The sequence below is a fragment of the Barbus barbus genome (genome assembly GCF_936440315.1).
Source record: "Barbus barbus genome assembly, chromosome: 45".
Taxonomy (NCBI): Eukaryota; Metazoa; Chordata; class Actinopteri; order Cypriniformes; family Cyprinidae; genus Barbus; species Barbus barbus.
This window is the reverse complement of record NC_136723.1, coordinates 13920401-13946198: the sequence shown is the minus strand read 5'-3', so window position 1 is coordinate 13946198 and position 25798 is coordinate 13920401. Positions and strand designations below refer to the sequence as shown.

The following is a 25798-nucleotide window of genomic DNA, read 5'->3' as shown; positions in this document are numbered from 1 at the left end:
ACAGATTTTTACCCTTCAAATGAAACAAACAAACAAGAGAAGAAAAAAAAGAGATGAAAAGTGAACAGTGTTATATCCAGTTATTTTCGTTTTTGCCTGCAATCATACACAAGTAAAATGCATCTTAGGGAATATTATTCAGGGTCTGATGTTCTTTAGTACACCCTTACAAATGACGGTTATTCAGTGGTTCTTTGTAGTTCTTCTAACTACGTGTTTTTCAGATCAGTGTATTGGTGTCTAAGTTCTTTAAATCACACTACCAATCAAAAGTGTGAGGTCCTTTGTGTATGTATTTATTTAGAATAAAACTATATTATTCAGCAGGGATGCATTAGATCAAAAGTGACAGAAACATAATTTACAATGTTACAAAAGATTTCCAATTTAAATGATGGTTTTCATTTGATTCCTAACAAAAAAAAACATATTAGAATGATTTTTAAAGGAGTATGTGACACTGAAAACAACTGATAAAAATTCAGCTTTGCCATCATAGGGAAAAAATATAATAAAATAAAAAATATTAATATATTTTCAAATATATTAAAATTGAAAAGTTATTTTAAAATTTTAATAATATTTCACAATTTTACTGTACTTTCATCAAATAAATGCAGCCTTGGTAAACAATAAGAGACTTCTTTCAAAAATCTTACTGACCCCAGCGGTAGTGTAGATGCAAAAATAGTTTTCTAAAGAACTTAGAAGAATGTTTTCAGTGGAATCTAGAAGAAAGTGTTTTTCTGTCTCATTAAGTTGTAAAATCTAATTTGAACCTTTTATTTAAGAGCATATGGCAGAGTATGCATTCTACAGAACACAATTCTGACAGTTGAATGATGTATGAAAATGTGTTTATGAATTTAGGTATCGACAGGTTAAGAGAAACAGGATGAAGACACCTAAGTCTGGACTTTCATTATGGCATCATTAGGCTCACAGTTCCCAAAGAAAATCTGAAACCGCTTGTCCACAAAGGTGTTCTTCTTCAAAAAGTCTTGCAGTTGCTGCACAGACATCTCTATGACCTCCGCTCCTTCTTTCTCGTTGAGCCCATAGGCTGCAAAGGCTGGGAATTTGGATCGCTCATCAAACGGGGCATTGTGATCGTAATCGATGCAGCAGTAGACCGACCACAGGTAGGTTGGAACGGCCACTCGGTCGATGTTGTATCTACGGATCATCCTACCAGACGTGGTGACCCCCGTGACTATGTACGCCTTGCCCCGGCAGTAGTTGTTGAGTCGACGGCGGATGATGTGCTCGTGTTGTTTCCAGTGGCCCACGTTGAACTCGCGGATCTGTGGGACCACATTGGTGAGGGTGTACGTGGCTGCCTTGTCATCGGGGTGAGCCTGGTGCTCGTCGGGGTTCAAATGGCCTCGTTCGAAATCAACAATGTTTGAGTAGTCTTCCAAGATGGCCTGGGCGTCTGAAAAACTGTCGTGGACATCATTGGAAGGAAATGGTTGCATCTCACCAGAGTCCGATGCGGTGGAGAGCTGAATGAGTATAGAATATTTATATAAAAAAACAACAATATTTTAAGGTAGCCTATATTCAATAAAAACATGCACCATATGGAAAATATATACAACTAGCCTAAGAATTGTTGATGTTATTGGTTGTATAGGTGTTCTTTTAGCACTTTTCATGGTCTTAAACTATCTATAAGACCTGCAAATCAGCTTACCCTGCTGGTAAAAAAACTAAGATGGTTTGCTGGCTGGTCTTAGTTGGTTTAAACTGGTCTCTCAGATGGTGTTCGACTGGTTTAGTATTTGGCGGCTGGTTTTCCACCAATATGTTTAGAACCAGCCAAAATGGGAGACAAGATGAGACCAATTAAGGCTGATTTCTTTTTCTTTTTTTTAGTTTTAAAGAATTTTCCAAATCTAACCTGTGCCTTGTTTGTGTGCATCAAGTCTACAAAGCTATTGATACTTTTAGTTATTAAAGCTTTACTCATTATGAGCGAAAATGAGAACTGGACGATTGGTTACCTGAGGCTCGAACATCCAAGGAACATCAACCTTCTTGAAGCCGTCGGAGCGCTTGAAAGTGTACGCAGAATACACCGGGATGTGATCCACCACATCATACAGAGTGACATACCGAGGCTTGCCGTTATAACGCTGACAGATCTTTTTAAGTGATCGGTTCTCCAGACCCCGTGGGGGAGTGCCCATATACATAAACTCACGGCATTCGGGTGAGAAATCTTTCTGCACTTCTGAGCGCACAGTGACGAGCAGAAAGCAGAGAAACACCAGCAAAACAGTCCGGTGATCCATTAGATTGAAATGAAACAGCTCTCCTTCAAAATCTCCTTTGAAATAACTCCTCTAAGTGTCGCGGGGTGCTCATTTTCCATACTGCAGTGATAGTCAAATAACTGCTCGCCACTCACCTGACGGTCCTGCAACTGAGTGGATAGAAAAAGACATAAAAAAAATATCAAGATACCTTAAATTTAAACTCAACAAAAGACTTTAATTCGACATATAAACTACTTTTTCTTTTCCCACTTACTCCTCTAAATATTTTATTTTTAAAGCATTAAAAATGAAAGAAAAACTTAAATATAAAAAACTGTAAAGAATTTAATCCTAAAATTAATTTATCGTAACTTCAAAAAAAAAACAAATCCCCAAAAATTTAATTATTTTTAACTTTTTTTTTCAAAATAAATTGTAACATTTATTATTAGATTGAAAATTTTCCTTAATTTATTATTTTTTGAAGCTTTATTGTGTGTGTGTGTTTTGCAAATGTAGAAAATAAAGACACAACGATTACAAAAATCTAAAAGTAATTATAGCACCGTAAAGACATAACTAGACAATTATTAACAACAGCAAAAACAAAGAATATTGTTCAAATTTGACTATCTCTGCATCCCAATGTTCATACTATTAATTCTAAATATGCGAATTAATAGTATGAATCATAAGTGTGTCCCAAAGCATAGTGTTACGTTCCCCGTTAGTCTAGGGGAACACGTAACAGAATAAAAAGGTGATGTGTGGAGGCAGCAAGGTTCAATTCCCAACCCCGGTGCTTTAACAAATGCAAACAATCAACTCAACATCAAGAAACAAGTTATTTTATTTTCAAGTTATGGGAGGATGTTGAAGCTTCAAGAGGGGGCAAGGCCAAAATAAACATAAAACCTAACTATTAGGGAGAAACTAAGCTAAAACAAAGAAAAGGAAACAAAAACACAATAACAATACACTAACTCCCTAACTAGCATAAACAGGAGAAAAATCAAGATATAAAGAAAATAGCACCCACCTCTCCACTAACATATTCCCCATAAATTAACAAACTTCATAAATAACAAACAATAACAAAAGAAAATACAAACAGATAATAACTTCCAAACCAAACTTCCTGTCATAGGCCTCAGTCACCACAAGAGTGTTAACAGAGAGAGAGAGAGAGAGAGAGAGAGAGCGCGAGAGCGAGAGCGAGACAAACAAACAAAACAAAACAAAACAAAACACGTCCTTGGACGTAACAATAGTATGTTGAAAATAGTATGCCAAAAGTCCCCGGATGGTCTACTATTTCAGGTCGATTTTTGAAGTCAAGATTTTTGATCCGTGCACGCTCTACTGGCTAGTAATTGCCCACAATCCATTGCGCAGAACTACAAATACGTAAAAAAAAAACGCGTTAGAAAACTACAAACGTGGCGGATGCGCGCGATCGATGGCTAGGTATAGAGGTTTACAAAAAGGGGTTTCAGTTACTAATAATCAACATTTAACCTCATAATTTTTTTTAATTTATTGTTATCCATGTTATATTTAATCTGCAACAGCAATGTGAACTTTTATAAACATCCATTTGGTCGCACCCATTAGTTCTCTGCATGAAAGACCGGCAACTGGCAGATCAGCGAGCTATTCTTTTCTCTCTAATACGGTAGGAAGTTAAATTAGATGAAATGTGGAGGATGTTAAATGTGACAAGATGATTGACATGCCAGTTTACAGAGACAGGGTGCGACAGAGCGGTCCTTTAAAGACGCGGTTGTGTGACGTGCTAGTATGTCCCAACGCTTGCCTACTCTTCTACTACACACTCAAAAGTGTATACCTTTTCTTCACCAAAAGAGTACCTACTTTTAGGGTGTAGTATAAGTAGGCACATTGGGACGCAGCATGTGTTGTTCGAGATGCAGTGATTCTTGCGCATTCTAGCAGTAGATGGCGGTAATGCATTCTTTTAGTGGTCGAGCCGGCGACAAACAAGACGAAGAAGAAGAACTTCACGGTTCATTGGATGAATTTCTCATGTGGTTTATGTCCAACAGCCATTTTTGTAAAACCCAAACAACAAGACGACCGTGCGAGACAGAAAGAAAAAAAAAAAAAAAAACTCATTGCGACCGTTGCAGATACAGGGAAAAATATATAAAGAATTCAGCATCGAACTCACACAAGACAGGTGTTGAAAACAGAAACATACCAGTGGCTCAAACCATCGGTTCCTGCGAAGCACGGAGTGAGTTCTTTAAAGAAGATCCAACTCTGGAGAAAACAGTGGATGGCTAGTTTAGCCTAGCTGGCCAGCAGGCTCGCAGAAGAGGTGCGTGCTAAATCATTTTCAGCTTTTTAATGGGAAGAGTGCTTTGTGCATTTTCTGATAATCCCATTTTAGTGGTAATCGCACCCATATGTCGTTGGCGATAATCGCACTGTAGCAGATGGTTGAAGGGCTCGTTGTGGAGCATTGAAGGCCTGCAGCAAGGCGCGAGGACGCAGATTTGAGAGGTTACTGCTGCGTTTCCTGCTTTTGGTCTCCTTAAAACGTCTTCGTTGTTTATAATTAGATTACTTCTTAACCTTCATTAGAAAACACCTCTCAGTTTCAGGCGTGTTGTACAACAGCGCGGTTAGTGTTACTCACGTTGAGCTGTACTGTTGTGATTGTAGTTTGGAAAGTTTTCACAGACTGGTTTCGGATGCTGAGTTGTAACATGCGTTTAGTTATTTAGTACCTTTTTGGCTTTTGCAAAATGTTACTTAATCCATTTAATCCCACCAGCAACTATTACCGAGTGTGACCTCTCTAAAAGCATTTGTTGATGTTTATACACAGCGTGGTCAATTATAAAGCGAGTGCAGAATGTCTTTATTTCATCCACATGTGTACAAGTTTTGTGTAAATGCTCCCATGACCAGAGCTGTATCATTTTAATTACCTGTTTTAAAGGGATGCGTGTTGTAAATGTAAAACAAATCAAACTACTGTTTTTGGTGCGTATAATATTTGAAGGGTCTACTTCTAAAATTACAAGGTTGTTTAACAAGGTAACTTTTTATACAGATTATGAATTATAAATATGTATATGTATGTATGTGTGTGTGTGTGTATATATATATATATATATATATATATATATATATATATATATATATATATATATATATATATATTAGTGCTGTCAATCGATTAAAAAAAATAACTAATTAATCACACATTTTTCTAAAATTAATCGTGATTAATCACGCTTAACCCCACCTAACATTAAAGTTTTTAAATAAACAATCTTCAAATGTACAATGTACAAACAACATAAATACAGTATATTTTTAATATTTCTTTAATGGTATCTTTTTTATGACTGAAGGCCAGCATCACTGATATCAATACTACTGATGTCTCTATAAAAAATATTTTTTGCCCCCTGAATATTTAACCATTGACTGTAGCCATTCAGCATTACAGTATAATTGAGAGCTATCAATTTTAACATTTATTAGACTTAACGTCTAAATTAAGTGAACTTAAAACAATCTTCACATGAACCCATTATAATAAATGACATATTTAGCTAGATGTGCCCTTCAACAGAAATATACAGAAAATGAATACTTACCAAACACTAAATTAAATATAGATGAACCCCTTAAAACTATAAAAGTTATTGATTTGCTCTTTTTTCTTTTGTTCTTGGATTAATAGACATCACAGCAGCTGGTTATTAATTTATTTGCCTGCTATTGCTTTAAAAGCTGCTGCTGCTGAAGGTGATGGGGATCTGACATGCATCTTATTTTCTCACAAATCTCTTTACCTTTTCTGACTCACTTCAGGTCTGAAAGTCTCAACTAATGAGCGGATGAGTTGAATTGGGTATTTTAGATGAGGGAGACAGTGCTAAGGTGCCTCAGGACAGTTTTTAAAACCATTTCAGAGACATGTACTTAAATGTGACGCATATATAACATATTGCATGCATGCACACAGTTTAAGGAAGCTTTAATCGCCTTTTTGGTAACTTCATGCCTTAAATGACGGCATAACTACGACATTGCATGCACGTAGTTTCTTTCGCTGTATGATATGAAATGATATAGGTTACAGCGCGCACCGGCACCTATGTGCGTGTATTTGAAGAGTGTGCGCTACGAGCACAGTATCTTTTACGCGCTTGTTTGACTCACGTCTGGCGTGGAGGCGACGTATAGAGCACGTTTCTGAAACTTCTCCCGTTTGATGTGGTCATAAAGACATTCTGCATCTAAATAAACGCAATCCTTTGCAAGAAAAAAAAGAGAGAGGCAGCAGTTGCGAATGGGGTGGCCAACCCTAGCCCCGCCCCTGCGTTAATTGCGTTAAATATTTTTAACGCGTTAATCTGAAAATAATTAATAGCATGCGTTAACGCGCTAATTTTGACACCACTAATATATATATATATATATATATATATATATATATATATAAAATGCATTTGTGTAATTGCCGCCACAATTGCCTAAAATATTAAATTGATACTTTTTTCTTTGTAACTAGCAGGTCCTTTTAAGAAAGTAATCCGTTTTGGGCTCTTATATGTGCTTACTCAGCTGGGATTCACTGGATTAATCATAAGTAGTTATAATACAGCATACAGCAGGCTTAACTCGGATTTTAAAATTAGTGTGCCTATTTATATTTAGGCCTACATGTGGTGTAAAGTAAAAGTTGTATACTTGAGTTATTGAAACTTTTATTCAATTATATTTAAATGATAGTGTAGTATGTGTGCAAAATGTTGTTACATTAATAGTCCTGTGATCAGTGTTGCTATTGTTAACTGAAACTAAATGGTGTGTGTAAACTTGTGAATGAATAATGTTGCCAGAGCAGCTAACTCAAAATTTAAGTTCTAAAATGACTAAAACTGAAATAAAAAATAAAGATAAACAGAATATAAAAAAAAAAAAAAAGCTCATTCAATATATCAATGCGTACTGTAATCGTAGATGAATAATGTTTAAAAAATACACTGCTTGTGATAAAATAGTTTTTAAATGTAAAAATACTCCATCCAGGCTCTCCATTAACATTAACTGTATGAAAACAAAAAATGTTTAAAGGGGTCATCGGATGCAAAATTTACTGTAAACGTTGTATGAACAAATGTGTGTTGGAAGTTTGTGTACAACCAACCTCTTTCTCAAATCAGGCTGTTCTGAGATTCCTGTCAGAATGACTAGTTCTGTACAGACCGCTCCCACGATAGGTGATTGACAAGGCCGTCTCACGTTAGACCCGCGCTGAGAGAGCTATGAACTGTCCGCCGTTGACTCCAGTGCAGGGGAAGACAAGAATGTCTCCGATTAAAGGCCGAAGTATACTTCGGACGTCATTTTCGTCACCGTTCGCATGCAGGCAATTTTTTGAGACTGCGTGGACCGTGCGCATACAACAGCGCATGCACGAGGTTAATGTTGAGACAGCGTAAGTCAAGTAGGTGGTACTGCGCATGTGTCGAGCTCGTCTGTTCGCATTCATCCGCGGTTGAGTATACTTTGAAAGCTGCGCGGACGCGGTTGTGCGCGGAACGGAACGCGGAAAGTGAAGTATACCCGGGCCTTAAGCATATTGCATATAATACATCTGAGCCACTGAAGACGCATAAAATTAACATTACTTTCGTTTTGATGCGTTTGTTCGCTTGAATCATTCGTGATCCAGCTTCATCTACAGAAGAAGTGAGTGTAAGGGTTTTTTATGAATCTTTGCAAATCGCCTTTCCTAATAATGTGCTAGTTAGCCAGTTTACAGTCTGCTTGTCACTCCATGGAAGAGAGGGGCAGGGGCAGCAGAGCTCATTAGCATTTAAAGCGACATGGGTTAAAAAACAGCTTGCTGAAAACAGAGCTGATTTTGAAAGGGTAAAAAGGGTGTTTTTTTACACTACCATTGAGACCAAAGTATGTTATAGACTTCATAAAGACCCTAAAGAATCATATCAACTTGTGGAAAATGGGCATCCGATGACCCCTTTAATGATAACTACCCAAAAGTTAATTTGATAATTCAAGTATGACTGTATTGTTTTATGGATGCATATAATGTGCATGCATTTGTTTTGCACAAAAAGCTATTTGTTTTTTTTGGGTTTTTTCTGCAGGTGTTAGGAGTTGGGAGTCGAATGCTTGCCTATGAAACAACATTTCACAAAAATTCTGAATATAAGTAAAAGAGATCAAGAACTGAGAGAAAAGTTACCCAGCAATAGTTACGGCATTACAAACTGCCCTGGAAGTTTTTTTCAAACAGCAGTTGCTGTTATTTATGCTGCCACAAATTGTTAATCCTAGTGTATTTTTTCTCTTTCTCTCTAAAGTGTTTTTAAATTGCTGAATCTTTTTTTTTAAGACCTGAAGTTACTGGCACATTAGGGTAGCGTGCCATCTTTTGGATCTCTTATATCTGGGTAGATATCCATCAGCCATTATCTCTCTGAAACTGGCAGCTATTATAATATTCGTGCAAGAGTTTAGAATTACCAAGTCCACCTCAGCGCACAGAACCACCGTACCGGTCCTGACAGAACCACCTCATTCCCATCCCCCGTTCCTCCTGGTCCTTTACAGTCCTGTTCTTTGGACAAGGTAAGCTCTTCCCCACCACTAAGACATACTTGTATCATTTTATCATCTCACATTTTGGTGTTTTTCTGATTATGACAAATGAGACTCCAATTTCGTTTTTTCCTTTGGTTAACAGAAACCCTGAGCCCTCTGGACATACAGAATATGACTGCTGAGACACTTAACTTCGGTCCAGAATGGTAACATATGTATTTCAGATAGTATGACTTTAAATAAACATGCTCTTTCTGGCAAGTGTGCATTTATGGTCAGGAAATATGGAGCCATGATCCAAAATTCAAGTTAAGTTAAAATCATTTTAAGTTTCTGATGTAGCTTTTACTCAGACAAGCTGTTTTAGTTACCATCCCTCTGCCCGATAATGTTGGTCTATTTACTTGCCAAAAAAATTCTTGCATTTGGCACACAAAAAAAAGGAACAAACTTTTTCTTCTTCCATTGATCTACTTTGATTTCTTTCTAATGCATCACCACTAAAAACAAAACAGGTGTTTTGCACTTTTACAACACTTAAAATGTGTTTTGCATAATCTGAATTTTCCCCTTATTGGTATCCTTTGTGATAAAATATTTAGTGTGTCAGTAAATTTATGAACTGCCACATTCATTGTGGCTGATTTTTTTCTCTTTCTGTCCTACTTCCCTATAAGTGTCAACAGGAGGAAAGTGATTTTTTATTATTATTTATAAATAAAAGATCCTATCCTCTCCTATTGTTTTCTGCATATTCACAATCTTGAATCCAGAATTATTTATTGTTTTTAAATGGGTCATGGAAAGAATTACGACAATGTCTGTTTTCTTCAGGCTCCGTGCACTATCCAGAGGGGGGAGTGTGACGTCCCCACCCCCTTCCCCTGCAATGCCAAAGTCCAAGTTGGCCGACTACCGCTATGGCCGCGAGGAGATGTTAGCACTTTATGTCAACGATAACAAGGTGAGGTGACTCATGGCTCCTGCAGTAAAAGTCAAATAAATTAAACCGAACAGGCCACTTGTATAAGTCAAGGGCCTTTTCATTATAGTAGTTCAAGTGTTAATATAAGAGTCGATAATTGTGTCGATTACATGCCTAGTTGAGATTTTGTTTGCATGTTCAGATCCCTGAGGACATGCAGGATAAGGAGTTTGCTGCTATCCTGCAGGAAGAGCCTCAGCAGCCATTAGCCTTGGTGCCCCTGACTGAGGAGGAGCAGGTGAGCAATGCATATTGTAGTCATGGGGCAAATTTATGGATATTATAAGTAATATTGTTTGTCGTATGTATATCACTGATATTTATTTCTCTCACCTTCCAGAGAAACTTCTCCATGTCTGTGAACAGTGTGGCTGTGCTAAGGCTTATGGGTAAAGGAGGTGGAGCTGTACCAGCAGGTGTCGCTAGAGGGCGTGGAAGCACTCGAGGTGGTCGAGGTGGGTTGTGACCAATTGCGTGAGTTAGGGGTGTGCGATATTGAGAAAAAAATTATATCTCTATTTTTGGGGGATTTTTTTTCGATAACGATAATTAGACTATATTTTGCAGTGTGTTGTTTAGCTGATATTTTACTACCGTGGACAGCTGCAGTTTTTTCATATTCTTCATATTCTGTGTGGTCAGTTCATATCAGTGATTAATCTTTTCATACAAGTTTAAATTGATTTTAACCTTTTATGGGCAATTTTACCTTTAATAAAGCCATTTTTTTTCTAAAAGTGTGCATCTTTTGAGTCAAATTGTTAATTTTTTAATCGGTCAATTAGAATAAGACATGTAGGCTGTTACCAAACAAATGAAACAGTATCAACAAAATTAATCTTTGCAGAAGTTGCATCTGAAGTGGCATTTAGATGTATTTACACACTGTTTAATGCAGTTCAGAGAGACATGTAGTGCTTTAACCTGCAGTTACAAATGCCTAATGTTTTGATATTTTAAACCTAAACATTGAATACTGATATTTGAAATTATTAAAAAAAATTAAAAGATGCTTTAAATGTGAAATTAAAATCGCCAGTAGGTGGCAGCAAGTCACTGTTAACAAGTGAGTCATTGCGACTAAACCAAATAATTTAAACAGTTGATTAATTAAGGAACGAAACATCATCATGTTGCTCAGAGACGTAAACCGGGGCTGTAGCTGTTTGGAATAATTTTTTGTTGGCGAAATGGAGCAAAAACAGGCAATATGGTGTCTAAAACGTAAGTCTCTTAACTTATTGTCTTTTGAACTGTTGTATAAAATCAATATCACATTTGTAATCATGCTTATTTTTGAAGAAAAAATTTGATTCTTCGTGAGATTTTTAACTATATGAAATGATACATATGCATTTTCTACCCCCATATCTTGAATTTTGTGATCATTCTTAATGCATTTTAATAGACTGTGAAAAAACACTCTAAATGCGCAAGTTCACTGTTTAACCCACTAGACTTAATCACGTAATGTATACGTGAACTCCGTAGGTGTTTTGTTTGTTTTTTTGCAAAATACTCGATAATGTCAAATTGCACTTCGTAAAATCAACAATTACGATATTGTCGCAGACGATATATATCACACACCCCTAGTGTGAATTAGAGCTGATGACATATCTTTGTAGGCCAACCTGGAGGTTCATACTGGCACCCTCAACAAAAACCCAATAGGATTTTTCCACCAGCTTTGGGATTATTGCAGAAAAAAAGCTCTGTGACAAATTTTCACAAATTAACAGAATGATTATGAAGTTTGAAGCCTAAATACAATCACCAGAAGTAAAAAGCTAAACGCAGAGGATGCGAAAAGCCACATTTCCACTGTCGGCCCAGTGCGAGCCAGTGCTTTAAATGTGCCAGCCGGGGCTAAGAAGCTCCGCTGCGCTTCACTAAAACCCGCCCTTTACAATCCTCTCTGGAACAGCGTCACGCAACCCCATAATTCCACCAACAAAGAGAAGTTATCAGAAAATAAGTCACTGGAACTAGCGTGATCACAAAACGAACATAAGATCGGCCGTTTGTTTGCATGTTTTGTTAAAGATTTAAATCCAAAAGCTTTACAATATTAAGTGATACATTGATCATTAATTTATTAGGATTGAAAATTAGTCACACAGAAATAAAGCGGTATGAACTGTTATTTCACAAAAGAAAGAGGACACATAGCCTACTTATTCAGTCGAGTCTGTTTCTGTTTATATTTAGTAGTCACAGTATACATTACATTTAGGAAGAATGATCATTTCTATATTTCTTCCATCAAAAATACGACCTGAGAAGCAGAGGGAGCCCCCGAACAAAAACCATTATTAGGCTATATTTTTATGACGTAGGCCTACTTGGAGCGTAGACGAGATAAGACTTATGACAGATAATGTTACTGAATAAATGCATGATTGTGATGGAGAATGAAGCTGACATCTGATTTCTTTAAGAGGTTGTATTTACCATGTTTACTATGGTAACGTTAATGGCTAGCGTGCATAGTCTTTTGTTTCTGCCTTGTATGGTGATCATAATCCACATCGAATCTCAAACAGAAGTTATTTCAAACACTCGCTGCTGTCTGAAAGTGAGTTTTATTATTTAAAATTATTTTAAAAGTCTTTAATGCTGGTGTTGTAGCTGTTAACTTTATGAAATGATCCGCGGTGCTAACGCTCTCCAGACGCGGAGAAACTCAGCATTTGTTCATAACCACTCCTCTAGCCCCAGATGGCCTGCTTTGGCCCAAGGTTTTCGTCAGGCCAAAAGACCCTGGCCATTGGCTCCGAGGAAGCACCAACGAGGCACGATCAAGCCTTGGAAGTGACAGTGGAAACGTGACTGGTCCTGGCACAAACTAGCACGCCAGCTTTTGGCCCAACAGTGGAAACGCGGCTAAAGAGAACTAATAAGTAGATGGGTTTTCCTGTTCGTTATGAAGACTGCCTTTGTAGTGACAACTTGTTAGCCACTTGTTAGCAACTGCCTTTTTCAAGACAAGTAAAAGCTGAAAAAAACAGCGTGGTTATTACTGATATATTTTAAGTCAGAGAGTAAATTGTGAAAGTGTCTGGAGCTTATGTTAACCGCAGGCCTTATTTCAGACATTTAACGAAAAACCCCATAGACATTAGAGCGAAAATCATGACTATATTGTGATGCATGGCATTTGGGTGAATCTCAAGAAATGTCTAGGTCACATTTAATCTATTCCCAAGAAATTTAGTATATTATACAATACATATTCATTTGATAGTGTTAATGGAGTTTTTTTTATATATATATATATATATTACACTCACCTAAAGGATTATTAGGAACACCATACTAATACTGTGTTTGACCCCCTTTCGCCTTCAGAACTGCCTTAATTCTACGTGGCATTGATTCAACAAGGTGCTGAAAGCATTCTTTAGAAATGTTGGCCCATATTGATAGGATAGCATCTTGCAGTTGATGGAGATCTGTGGGATGCACATCCAGGGCACGAAGCTCCCGTTCCACCACATCCCAAAGATGCTCTATTGGGTTGAGATCTGGTGACTGTGGGGGCCATTTTAGTACAGTGAACTCATTGTCATGTTCAAGAAACCAATTTGAAATGATTCGAGCTTTGTGACATGGTGCATTATCCTGCTGGTAGTAGCCATCAGAGGATGGGTACATGGTGGTCATAAAGGGATGGACATGGTCAGAAACAATGCTCAGGTAGGCCGTGGCATTTAAACGATGCCCAATTGGCACTAAGGGGCCTAAAGTGTGCCAAGAAAACATCCCCCACACCATTACACCACCACCAGCCTGCACAGTGGTAACAAGGCATGATGGATCCATGTTCTCATTCTGTTTACGCCAAATTCTGACTCTACCATCTGAATGTCTCAACAGAAATCGAGACTCATCAGACCAGGCAACATTTTTCCAGTCTTCAACCGTCCAATTTTGGTGAGCTCGTGCAAATTGTAGCCTCTTTTTCCTATTTGTAGTGGAGATGAGTGGTACCCGGTGAGGTCTTCTGCTGTTGTAGCCCATCCGCCTCAAGGTTGTGCGTGTTGTGGCTTCACAAATGCTTTGCTGCATACCTCGGTTGTAACGAGTGGTTATTTCAAAGTTGCTCTTCTATCAGCTTGAATCAGTCGGCCCATTCTCCTCTGACCTCTAGCATCAACAAGGCCTTTTCGCCCACAGGACTGCCGCATACTGGATGTTTTTCCCTTTTCACAGCATTCTTTGTAAACCCTAGAAATGGTTGTGCGTGAAAATCCCAGTAACTGAGCAGATTGTGAAATACTCAGACCGGCCCGTCTGGCACCAACAACCATGCCACGCTCAAAATTGCTTAAATCACCTTTCTTTCCCATTCTGACATTCAGTTTGGAGTTCAGGAGATTGTCTTGACCAGGACCACACCCCTAAATGCATTGAAGCAACTGCCATGTGATTGGTTGATTAGATAATTGCATTGAGAAATTGAACAGGTGTTCCTAATAATCCTTTAGGTGTGTGTGTGTGTGTGTGTGTGTGTATATATATATATATATATATATATATATATATATATATATATATATATTTATATATTTATTTATTTATTTATTTATTATTATTATTATTTATTTTTTTTTGTCTGCAGGGAGAGGCAGAGGAGATGTCGGATTCTACCAAAGAAGTGTGGATGAAGAGGTCGGTTTTGGCCGAGGACGAGAGATGCACCGCAGCCAGAGCTGGGATGACAGGTTGATTTATGCATCATAAAGTTTTATATACATTGTACATATTTGTCTGAATATCAGTATGTTTACACCATTCATTTGTATAACTTAAATCCATCAAGACATGGGTGCAGAATGAACAGTCACTCTCAGAATTAGTGTCAGATATTCTGTTGTGGTAATCATTAGTATTTCCTGTTTCAGAGGTGAGCGGCGCTTTGAAAAGCCTTTGAGGCGTGAAGGTGGGCGTGGTGGTTTTGAGGAGGGAGGAGCAGGAGGAAGGAAAGACTATACGCGCTCAGACAGCGATAACTGGCGTACGCTCAGAGAGGAGCAGGAGGACAATGATGGGGCAGAACCTGGGGGAAGCTGGAGGATTGCTGGGGGCCGTCGTGATGGTACATTCACTTGTTTTTTTTTTTTTATTTATTTGAATTTTTTTAAACTTCGTCTTGTCTCTCTTCTAGACGGGGGTCCTCGTTCAGCAGGTTGGCGGGATCATAGTAGTGGGGATGGCCGTCGTAGGAAGTTCGACTTTGACTTCCGAGATGGAGAAGGTGGACGTAGAAGGGCTGGAAGTGAGGGAGGAGAGGAAGATCGAGATGGCCTGCCTGAGTGGTGCACAGATGAAGAAGAAGGGGAGATGGGAACCTTTGATTCTTCTGGAGCCTTCATGTGCATTAAGGTTTGCTTGTCTTACAACGCTTTTCTTTAAATAAATTTCAGATGCATTCTTGCTCATGACTGTTACGTGAGTAAAAAAAAGATGGATTAAATCAGGTTTGTGTGACCCTTTAGAAAAGCTCCAGAGATGCAATCCCTGAAGATCAGGAACTGGAATTTGAAGCTCTGGAGGAGGAAGAGGAGGGTGGTCAAGAGAAGGACAGCCCAGCTGATAAATGTAAGAAAAGTCTTATTTGATATTGTATCCGGCATGTTCAGCAGGAAGTGACTGTTTGCCCTTTGGTCTGCATCATGTGACCTGCTCTGACCAAGATTACTTCAAATGAATATTAAACATTTAGCGTCCTCCATTTCTCAAGCTGATGTATTTCTTCACTTCTTTCTAAACTCGCCACACTTTTTTTTTTTTTTCTTCTTCAGTGGACACATGTGAAGCAATAGCTGTGTGTGATGGAGACAGAAAGTCATCATCTCCTCATGCTGTGTCTGCTCCTGCCCCTGTGCACCCTGTTGCAAAGGAAGAGACTCCCAAACCCATAGTCACTCCTCCTTCAAAACCTGCACCCCAACCATCTGAAGGTTCTCCATCTCTTGCTTTCTCTCTTTTTGTGCATTTTCCATTTTTGTTCCAAGAACATGCAATACAAAAAGGTCTGGACCAAGACTGAGTTTGTTCTTATAGATGCAAATCCAGCAGGTGGCACCACAACGCAGATGCAGAGCTCATCTCCTCCCTCGTCCACTGGTACTGACCTTCCAACAGTAGGGGGAGACACAGAGGAGGAAGATGGCATGAAGCATCTTCAGCAGGTCAGTGTGCTTGCTTTTTGTTAGCTTTTGTTGCTCTCACGATAGAAGCCCAAAGTAAAAAAAGATCTGTTTTTTAAAGGAGGCTGAGAAGATGGTGGCATCCCTGCAAGACACGTCCCTCGAAGAGGAATGTTTCACTCAAGCTCTTCAGGAGAGCCACATCACAGTGGCGCACACACACCCGAATACGCGCGCGCACTCTCACTCCACATCACACACACTCCCGCACTCCGCAAGCGCTCTGCCCCTGTCCCATGAATCTGCAATGAAGTGGTTCTACAAAGACCCTCAAGGGGAGATTCAAGGTGATTCTGCCTACCATGTCAATCTTAGAGGGTTTTTATGTGTTCATTACAGCATAAAATGGTGGGCTGTATTGGTTGTCTCTCTTTCAGGTCCATTCACTACAGTGGAGATGTGTGAGTGGTTTCAGGCGGGGTATTTCACCATGAACCTGCTGGTCAAACGTGGCTGTGATGAGGGATTTCAGCCCTTGGGTGAAGTCATCAAGATGTGGGGGCGTGTGCCTTTCTCTCCTGGCCCCTCCCCTCCTCCACTTCTGGTGAGGAACACAGTGAAATATCCAGAAATGGGTTTGGTGATGCTTTGTGCCATGTATCAGTAATAAACCACTCAGGGCTTTGTGTTACAATGATATTTACCATGATCTTAAATCCTGGACATTCACTCCCCCCACCTACAATCCCTGCCGGCCCGAGACTCGAACCCGCAACCTTTGGATTACAAGTCCGACTCTCTAACCATTAGGACACGACTTCCCAAGTCGTCAACCACTGCCTTGAGTTGCTTGTTGCTTTTGTAAAATATTCAAGTAGGTATCAGAGCTTTAACCTTTTAGGGCAGTGCTCTGACATATTGAGGTCATGTTACAGAAGACCCAAATTGGATTCCCTTTAAAGGCACCTTATGGCTCTCATATCCTTCCATTCTTCTTTGTCATTTCCTAACTGTTCTCTTCTATCCAATCCTAAAAATTCTACAAAATAAAATATTAAAGTTGGATGGAGATGCAATTTTTTTGGCCTGTTTTTCCTGTTACTTTAGGGGAACATGGACCAGGAACTATTGAAGAAACAACTAGAACAAGCTGCCACTGCAGCCCTGTACCAACAACTTCAGATGAGATTTCAGCACATGAACAGGTATCACTGATTTGCAATTAATGCATCAGCTGACCAGGTATATACTTGTGTTTTGAGTTTATGAGCAATGTGTTTGGGTCTCAGGTGTGGGGAGACTGGGATGAATCCTGCGATGAACAGGTCCATGTCAGTGCCAGACACCGGGCCCATGTGGGACATGCCTACCTCAGTCTCTCAGCAGTCAGGTACTACCAGCTACATTGATGCTTTGTAATAGCCACTTTATTTTGTGTGGTGCTATTGTTACAACACTGGTTTTTCTGTTTTGTAGGCAGTGAGACCAGTCTGTGGGACTTAACCATGAGTAACTCCACTCAGGGTCCAACTCTTGAACATTTGCAGAAAGTACGTAAAATATGTAGTCTTGAAAGTGCCTTCAACATATGCTATAGTAAAGCTGTCTGTCCTGCTAGAGGACATTGGTCTTGTACATTGGCGCTATTACTTTCCAGAAGTTACAGATAAAAATATCTTTGTAACTGTTTAAACAGAGTTGCTCATGTCTCGGGCTGTGGCAGTGTTGCCACCATGTGGACAAAGTGCAGTTTGAAAAACCAGTTTGCACGCTTACTGTACATGTGTACTATGCTTATGAAGAATTTTACGTAAAGCACACTGTACACATACCCTAACGCAGGAGTCGGCAAGTAAATTTGGCATCGGGCCAAAAAAACAATTCGCCACTACATGGCGGGCCAGAACATAGTCAAAGGATAATTTAAGAAATTAATGAAAAATGCAACTAGAATTGCCTGTGACATACTGTTACAGTGTCTTTTGTAACTGAGCTGTTACTCGGTGTTAAATCCTGTGGCAGGACAGTGGGGCGGTGACAGGCAGAGTAGGCTATGAGAGCAGAGTGGAGTGTCAACAATATCCCCTCCGTGCATTTAATAACTCCGTTCCGGGTTCACCATTTCCCGCTCCACTCCGCACTCACTGAAATCAGAAACATCGTTGTGCCTTCGCTCCGCAGCTAAAGTATTTCAGTATCACAGTTCTGTGAGCCTATATTAAAAATTCATAGGCCTATATTAAAAAATAAAATAAAAGATTTTCAACGTGGCTTATTGGAACACTAGTGCAAACTTTTTTCCTACCACATGACAAGCTAATTACATGTCAGCATTAAAAGGCATAATTGCTGCTTTTTGCAGTGCAATTTAAAAAATATATATATTTTTGTGATGAAAATATCAGTTCGTTTTCGTCAGACATTTTACCTACAGATCGATGCATTCATTACAGATTTCTGCTCATTCGACGGATACAGATGAAAGATTACATTTGTTTGAATGCATTATTGAGGGAGCGATTGTGTGAATGTGTCGTAGTAGTTGTTTAAATCATGCTTTCAGCGCAAAATATTCAGTATCTAGCAGGAATAGTTCCTTGAACTATTATAACTTCCCGCTCATGTCCATTGCCGTCATTCACATTCTTTCTGATTTGAGAGATCCTTCTCTATCAAGTTAGCTAAATATTTTAAACTTGTGAATTCTTGCTAAATATGCAGTTATTACGGCCGGGTCGTTGGCATGAATTGTACTCGTGATGGAGCGAGTGAAAGCCACGCTGCTCCGACTTTTTAAAAAATTCGCTCTTCGCTCCATTCAAAATCACACAGCTCCACTCTGGTTGCGAGTAGGCTAACTGTTGCTGTCATGACAGATCTATTTCAGAACCAGCCACTATCAAAATAATGTAGTTGCGGGCCACCTGTTGCCGACCACTGCCCTAGCGTATACGATATAAACCAAAGTAAACTTTGGACTTCAGCAGGACTGCGATGTCACCAATTAATCACTCCTCCTGGTGATCACATTTCATGTTGAATGTGTAAACTTCACCCATATTGCTCTTTCAGTAATTGAGTGTGTGCTGCCCATGTGATAGATCCAGCAGGAGAGGCGTGAAGCTGAACTCAGGAAGCGTGAAGAAGAGGAGAGGAAACGGAGGGAGGAAAAGCGGCGACAGCAGGAGGAACAGAAGAGGAGAGAGGAGGAGGAGCTTTATAGACGAAAACAGGTGAGCGCATGGACACACTGGGCTACGACTTTTGCACACTTAAATGTTTATGATGTGTAACGCATTTGTATGTTTGTGTTTTACAGCAGTGCCGTCAGCAGCAGGAACTGATCATGAAGTTTCTGCAGCAGAGCCAGCAGCAGCAGAGCGTGCCAGGGGGCTCAGGATGGAGCGGAAGCCAGGCAGGAGCTCTTTCTCTGAGCAAAGCTGCCGGAAAGAGCATGGGACTCCTGGAGCTGGAGGCAGAGAGACTTCACAAACAGCAGCAGCAGAGAGCTCAGCAGCAGCAAAGGGTAAAAACATCGAGCAGTGAATTGTTTAATACGCATCCAAATGGCTGGCAAATAGTTTGGGGTCATGGGTTTAAAGAGGTCTTCCTCATGAGTTGCTGTTATTTTAGTTCATTATAACATTGTTTCGTTTAGCATGGAGGTTTGACAATGGGCCAGTGGAGTGATGGGCCATCTGGGATGTGGTCAGGAGCTGGCATGGAAGGAAAGGCCGGAGGTGGTAACCCTGCTATGGGAATGTGGGATGAGGCCATGAAGAACCAAGCCAGCCATCGCAACATTGGCCTGAAGAACAGCCGCAGCAGTCCCTCTCTCAGGTACACAAATTTGCACTCACACAATTTACCTTTCCATTTAAACCAGTGTTTTTACACACAATGTTCACCCCAAACGTGTCTGTGTACTCAGTGATCAGTACATGCTAAATCGGCGTAAGCGCACTGACGATGAGGAGAGGCTTCTGAAGCTTCTTCAGGGGATGAAACCTCAGGACGGTTTCACCACTTGGTGTGAACAGATGCTCCACGCTCTCAACACCTCTGCAAATAACTCCTCCTCAGTGGATGGTAAGTGCCACATCTGCCGTTTGCCTCTTTTTCTACTGTCCTCTCCAAAAGGAACGGAGATTAAATTTATCATGCTTGCATTTCTCTTGGTAGTGCCCACCATTGTGGCATATCTGAAGGAGGTGGAGTCTCCATATGAAGTTCATGATTTTATCCGTATTTATCTGGGCGATACCATTGAAGCCAAAGAGTTTGCCAAGCAGTTCCTGGAGCGCCGTGCCAAACAGAAAGCGAACCACCAGAGACAACAGCAGCAGGTTTGTGAATGACGATTTTTCTTGTTTAACGTTTTAACAACAACAACAACGTTTTATTTGTATAGCACATTTAAAAACCACTGGTGTAGACCAAAGTGCTTTACAGTTCAGAAAAAACAGACAAAACACAAAGCCATTAAGCACTAAAGAAACAAACGTATGAGCCTAAAATAAGTTAAAATTAAAACAAAATGGAGGAGAAAAGGCTAGAATCAAAGATATCAATGCCAATGAGAATCAGGGAATATTGAAAGCCACAGAAAAAAGGTGAGTTTTCAGAGCAGATTTAAAAGTTTACAAAGTTTGGGGCGGATCTAATGTAGGCCGGAAGGCTATTCTATAACTTAGGACCGATGACCGCAAATGCACGATCACTAAAAATGTGTGGGAATCACATCCTGAGGGGAGCTAGTAGATTTTAAATAAGCAACAGCCTCTTTAAGAGAGTCCAAAGTGATAGGCTCAAAGACAGACCATGTAGAAGAGCAGAAAGGAACATCAAGTTCTTTTTAAGTCTTAATGTAATGAAACTTTCCACAGCTGTCCAAGGAAGTCTCTGGATTGAACATGAACTTCCCCCTGCAGGTAGATTACATTCTGTTTTACTGGATTTTTAAAGAAGACATGCTATAATTTTTCCATTTTTAGTTTTAATTTTCTATTAATCCATTGTTTAAAGTCTTTCTGATTTTTCTTCTTACAGTCAATGTTCCAGGCAGCTCACATGAGTAAGGGCGGCAGTGTGTACGACACTCAGGGAGGAAAAGCCAAGAAAAAGCCTAGCATGATGCTCCATTCTGACCCCAGTATCCTCGGTTAGCGTGCACGCTTGCATAAACATTCACAAACCCCTTCTGGGATCCATTCAGCTTTACCCATCAGCATGCATACATTACCCAGAATAACCCTTGAACTACTGTTGTTTTAATCTGTATTCTGGCTCCTTGTCAAATTCTTGCTGTCTGGGTCATAGTGAGATCTTCATCTAGCAAAGAGCATCTATTTACTGATGTACTTATTGAAAAGCATTTTCTGCCCTGCTTCAAGGGGGAAAAGTTTATGAATTAGTCATTATTGTATTCCCAGATGAGAAATTTCTTGTAGAAAGTCAACCCTCAGACCTCTCAACCTCTGTTCTCCTGTTTCCCACCTCCGCAGGCTACTCATTCCTGGGGGGAGGTGAGCTGGAGCAGGTGGAGGATTACTGACCCAGCCCGTCTACTTGAGTTTACCTGAGGCCTTAAACCCGGAGCAAATCAGCAGAGGAATGTGCACTGCTCAGTGAGGGAAGGGGCGGGCAATATTTGTCCACACCCCCTCTCTCTTTCCCCCGCTTTCTCTCACTCTGCACTGTGAGAGGAGCAGAAGGAGGTTATTGGGAGGTTCGGTGTGAAGAGGAGATCCTCTTCTGCCTCCCTTCAGTAAAGCACCTTACCTAAACCATTGCACTTTAATGTTTTCATATTTGAAATGGAGTTGTCTTTTTTTTTTATTACAATGCAAAAATGTGTGAATATATTGTTGCATATATTATGTGTAGAATATTTGTATGAATATACATACGAGAGGTAGAAACGGAGCGGTTTCCACCGTATCAAACGTGGAGGTTGAGAAACGTTATTGGGGAGATATAAGTTGAGCATCTCTCCTGAAAGACAAACACTGTTGTATTTTTATGTTCATGGTAAAGCTATAAAAATATGAATTTGAAAACTTGAAGATTTGCACTTGTTTAACAAAAACAAAAAAGACAAAAAAAAGTTGGGTTAGGCTGAGGTTTTTTGTGAGCGTGTGTGCAAACGCAAGAGAGATGAAGTCTGCACAAATTTTATTGCTTACCGACGTGTATAAAACAGATGCCATGCTTTTTTTGTTCAACAGAATTTTGTACTTCATTGAGTGTGTGTGAATGGACAGAAGTAGTTTGTGTAGGCGCTTTTTTTGTACATAGGACAGTCAAGCATTGCATTTTTACCCTCCAGTGTTTCAAAGCATGACTGAGGTGCTGTTTGACCCACTTGGCTCTGTTCTAAGAGGGCAATCGGGATTTCTGGGTTTGTGTTTGGTGTATAAATGTAGCTCCTCTGTTGTCTGTATACAAACTACTTGCATTACAACTCTTCCCCTTTCACTTAGTCCACGATGTGAAATGTTGCCTTCTGTCCAGAAAGAGTGTGTCTGCATGTGTGTGTGGATTCTGTTGGCTGGTGTTTTGAGACAGTCACAAGGGCACTGTGATTCTGTATGTCAGTTGTGTTACTTTCTTTTTTGTTGCTGTTGAAAAAGAATGAATGATTTATTTTTTTATTGTTCTATACAAAGTATTTGAACTTTGAGTTGGAGCACTTTCTAGGCTGCTACCTTGTATTTTTTTTTATGTTTTTTTATTTGCTTCTGGAGGATGTTGTATTATGAATGAATGTATTCCAAAACAAACTATGTATAACAATGCATCTAAGAACAAGGCTTGAGTGTCTCGGAGTGAAATGGGACACGCCTCACCCTTCGGAATATGCCTATTGTCAGAGGTCAGATTCTGGGATGCGCATGGCCTGTACCAAGCTGACGGTCTCCAGGTGCTAGTGCTCTTCCAGAACTTTCTCACAGCACCCGGAGATTCCGTTTGTCTCCTAACATCTTGATGGATCTGTTGTTCTGCCGTCTTGTTACTTGCGCTCTTTATACAGGGCCATTGAGAGCCAAGGATCTACAGTGTGTAGCAGAGATTTTTTTTTGGAAAGACTGAATCTACCCCCCCCCCCCCAATACATGAGTTTTGGGATTGAAAATATGTGATGCTTTGCATCATAAATGTTTATTCACCTGAATCCTCTGAATAGGAAGAGACTGACTGATTGGAACAGAGATTTCGGTACTTGATCTGTAGAAAAGAAAAAAATCCTGCTTTAAGAGTATTTCACTCTATTCTGACTGGATTATATTTTTGTAAAAAACAAAAAACAAAACAAAAGACAATGACTGAAAACAAGCAAGGAGAGGTGGATATCAGCACTAACTCAAACGCCATCCTGGAGTCCGAAAAGGAGTGGCAACCAGCTGCATTTAGTGCTATACACAGAGAGTGAGACAGGGAATATGTGCGGATCCATTTTATCCTCACACCAAAGGAATTTTCTGCATCCTTTGAGCTGCAATCCCCATTGCTCTCTGCAACACTATCAAATGAAGGATATTCCTACAGCATTTGAAAAAAAGTGGTAATTTTGAATGTTTGTTTGATTTAAAAAAAAACAAAAAAAATACCTTTATGCCTTTTTAGAAGATTACTGCGTGGAGAAACCGCATATTCTCACGTCTATCAATCATATTTCTTCAAAAACTTCCTTACCTGCTGCGGGGTTGAGGAGTCTAGATGTGATGAATGTTTGGAGAGGAGATGAACTGAAGCGAACTCCTCGTTTCTTCACGCACTTCACTTGAACTAAATCTCAAGGACAGACTTGTCATGATTTCCTGTCAATACAATGAAAAATTTAGAATACAGCAATTGTTGACATTATGAAGTTCATGGATGCTTGTGAAACAGCTGAACAGCAGTGAAGCAGGTGAGATGCGAATGTCCAAGATTGAAAATTGTAATTTTACTCTCATTGTGGTTGTGATTTTAATCTGGTTTTTGTTTTTCAGTTCTTTCAGGATGGACATAACCTAGATCTCCCTGCTGGGACCATCACACCCACCAGTACGCATCATTTGAAGTCGTCGAACTGGATTAAGCAAGAGACCACAACTCTTTCTCTGCTATTTCTCTCTTCCTCTCTCATCCTGACAGCATAGAATGGGACCCACAGACAGTCTAGGTGTATGCATGCATGTGAAGAGACTTTGTAAGTGTCTGTACAAAGACACTTGTACATTCTCTACTGGATGTCCTGTAAATAATGTAAATGATTTTGGTCCTTGTTTGTTGAGTTCTGGCCATCTTAGGCCATCATCTTGGGTGTTACACATGTCTTAATTGTACAAAATAGAACTGCCCTAGTCAACATTAATGTAACACTCATTAGAAAAACAGCACAGGCTATATCTACACCACACGGTCATCTAAAGGAATCTGAGCCTGGCTAAAGATGTTTCCCCCCACATTGACTTCACTCATCATACCAGGCTGTGGGATGTTTCCCACAGTGTTTTCTATGTGTTGGTATGTTAATGTTCAAGTGAATAACTGCAATTTTTGACATGTACAGATAAAGGTTGATGAACATTGGTATATGCTGAAGTCTGAAAAAGAAATGGTAAAAGTTGCAAAAAGAGGTAGTTTGCCTTCCTCTATCAGTTTGGCATTGAATTTTTGTGTGTTGTAAATGATTAGGTGGGTACGTACAGAACATGGTACTTAGTTTTGCTTTGAGGAGATCAAAATATGTTAAACTAAAAATAAAAAATTAAATGCTGAATTTGTTTTCTGTCATTGTTACAATTATTGTTGGCTTAGACCAGGGGTGTCAAACTCAGTTCCTGGAGGGCCGGAGCCCTGCAGAGTTTAGATGCAACCCTAATTAAACAAACCTGATCCAGCTAATTAAGTCATTCAGGCTTATTTGAAAACTGCATGGTTTGTGTGTTGGAGCAGGGTTGGAACAAAACAGGGCTGTGGCCCTCCAAGAACTGAGTTTGACACCCCTGGCTTAGCCCTTCGTTGTTTTGTCTTAAAATGTCAGATTTGACTCCTGCTTTGCGGCGGTTTTCCACTATGAGGCAGTACAATCACACTTCTGCTTCAGAACCTCAGCGAGGAGAAGTTACATTATAAAAAATTCGAGCATAGTCAGAGCTTGATTTCTTGATACCAAACTAACGTCAGATAAAAATCTTAGTGCTTCCAGTCATTTTTCGGTCTTAGCGGAACAAATTCTAGATTCATGTTAAGTCTACACAGAATAAACCTCCACCATTTGATTCACCAGGGAACCCAGCATCACTTATGTGCTGTTTTTGACAGATTTTAGATTAGACCTAGGGCATTTTTTAAGTACACAAACCTCGAGCTACCTGAATAAAGTTGAGGCGGTTGGAAACACACCATGTTTCTTGGAAATACTGAATTGAAGTCGAATCGAGCCCTACCGTCCTTGCAGGTTATTTCATAGTAGCTATTATTATTTCTTGGCCGTAAAGCTGCAATGACATTTAATCTACAGTATTGAAAAATACTTGAAGAGATCGCTCTTTTCAAGACGGCACCCACAGACTCTCCTCCCCAACAGCACCAACACACGCGCTCACCTCAAGCAGTTGTTGCCATGTCCGCTTATTATAAGCAACTAAAAATAGCTTTTTATTATTTAAAACTTAAATGCACTATTGTACTTAAATATACCGTGTATTATTTAATAAAATACTACTTGTGTAAATTTGTAATTTATCCATTTTAATCCAGACTGTATTTAATCTATATATTTATTTATT

General features: G+C 39.5%; 2 protein-coding genes and 1 long non-coding RNA gene across 5 annotated transcripts; 1 reads left to right on the top strand and 2 right to left on the bottom strand.

The window, feature by feature from the left end:
• Positions 1-905: 905 nt before the first annotated feature.
• On the bottom strand, positions 906-2297 carry LOC306864434 (endonuclease domain-containing 1 protein-like; the record flags this gene model as incomplete). Its single annotated transcript, XM_079408443.1, has 2 exons — positions 906-1505; positions 2007-2297. The coding sequence occupies 2 exons, from the start codon at positions 2295-2297 to the stop codon at positions 906-908; spliced, it is 891 nt and encodes a 296-aa protein (XP_079264569.1).
• A 2028-nt stretch (positions 2298-4325) lies between these two features.
• Positions 4326-23608, top strand: LOC306864529 (GRB10-interacting GYF protein 1-like). Of its 3 annotated transcripts, XM_079408613.1 has the most exons (26): positions 4326-4602; positions 8423-8906; positions 9022-9085; positions 9714-9843; positions 10007-10102; positions 10205-10319; positions 13744-13800; positions 14489-14591; positions 14772-14965; positions 15035-15252; positions 15366-15468; positions 15672-15830; positions 15934-16061; positions 16141-16366; positions 16457-16623; positions 17127-17224; positions 17309-17409; positions 17496-17569; positions 19121-19252; positions 19339-19545; positions 19678-19859; positions 19951-20108; positions 20202-20365; positions 20906-20950; positions 21069-21180; positions 21524-23608. In XM_079408613.1, exons 3-26 carry the CDS (start codon positions 9051-9053, stop codon positions 21571-21573), a joined length of 3054 nt encoding a protein of 1017 aa, XP_079264739.1. In that variant the 5' UTR covers positions 4326-4602; positions 8423-8906; positions 9022-9050; the 3' UTR covers positions 21574-23608. The 3 variants fall into 3 exon arrangements, with proteins under 3 accessions (XP_079264739.1, XP_079264740.1, XP_079264738.1); XM_079408614.1 differs by lacking the exon at positions 13744-13800; XM_079408612.1 differs by lacking the exon at positions 13744-13800 and having other exon boundaries at positions 14772-15252.
• On the bottom strand, positions 23150-25622 carry LOC306864540. Its single transcript, XR_013783795.1, has 3 exons — positions 25382-25622; positions 23715-23839; positions 23150-23561 (listed from the first exon to the last, which is right to left on the bottom strand). It is a non-coding gene; the product is annotated as an uncharacterized lncRNA (long non-coding RNA).
• Positions 25623-25798: the final 176 nt, after the last annotated feature.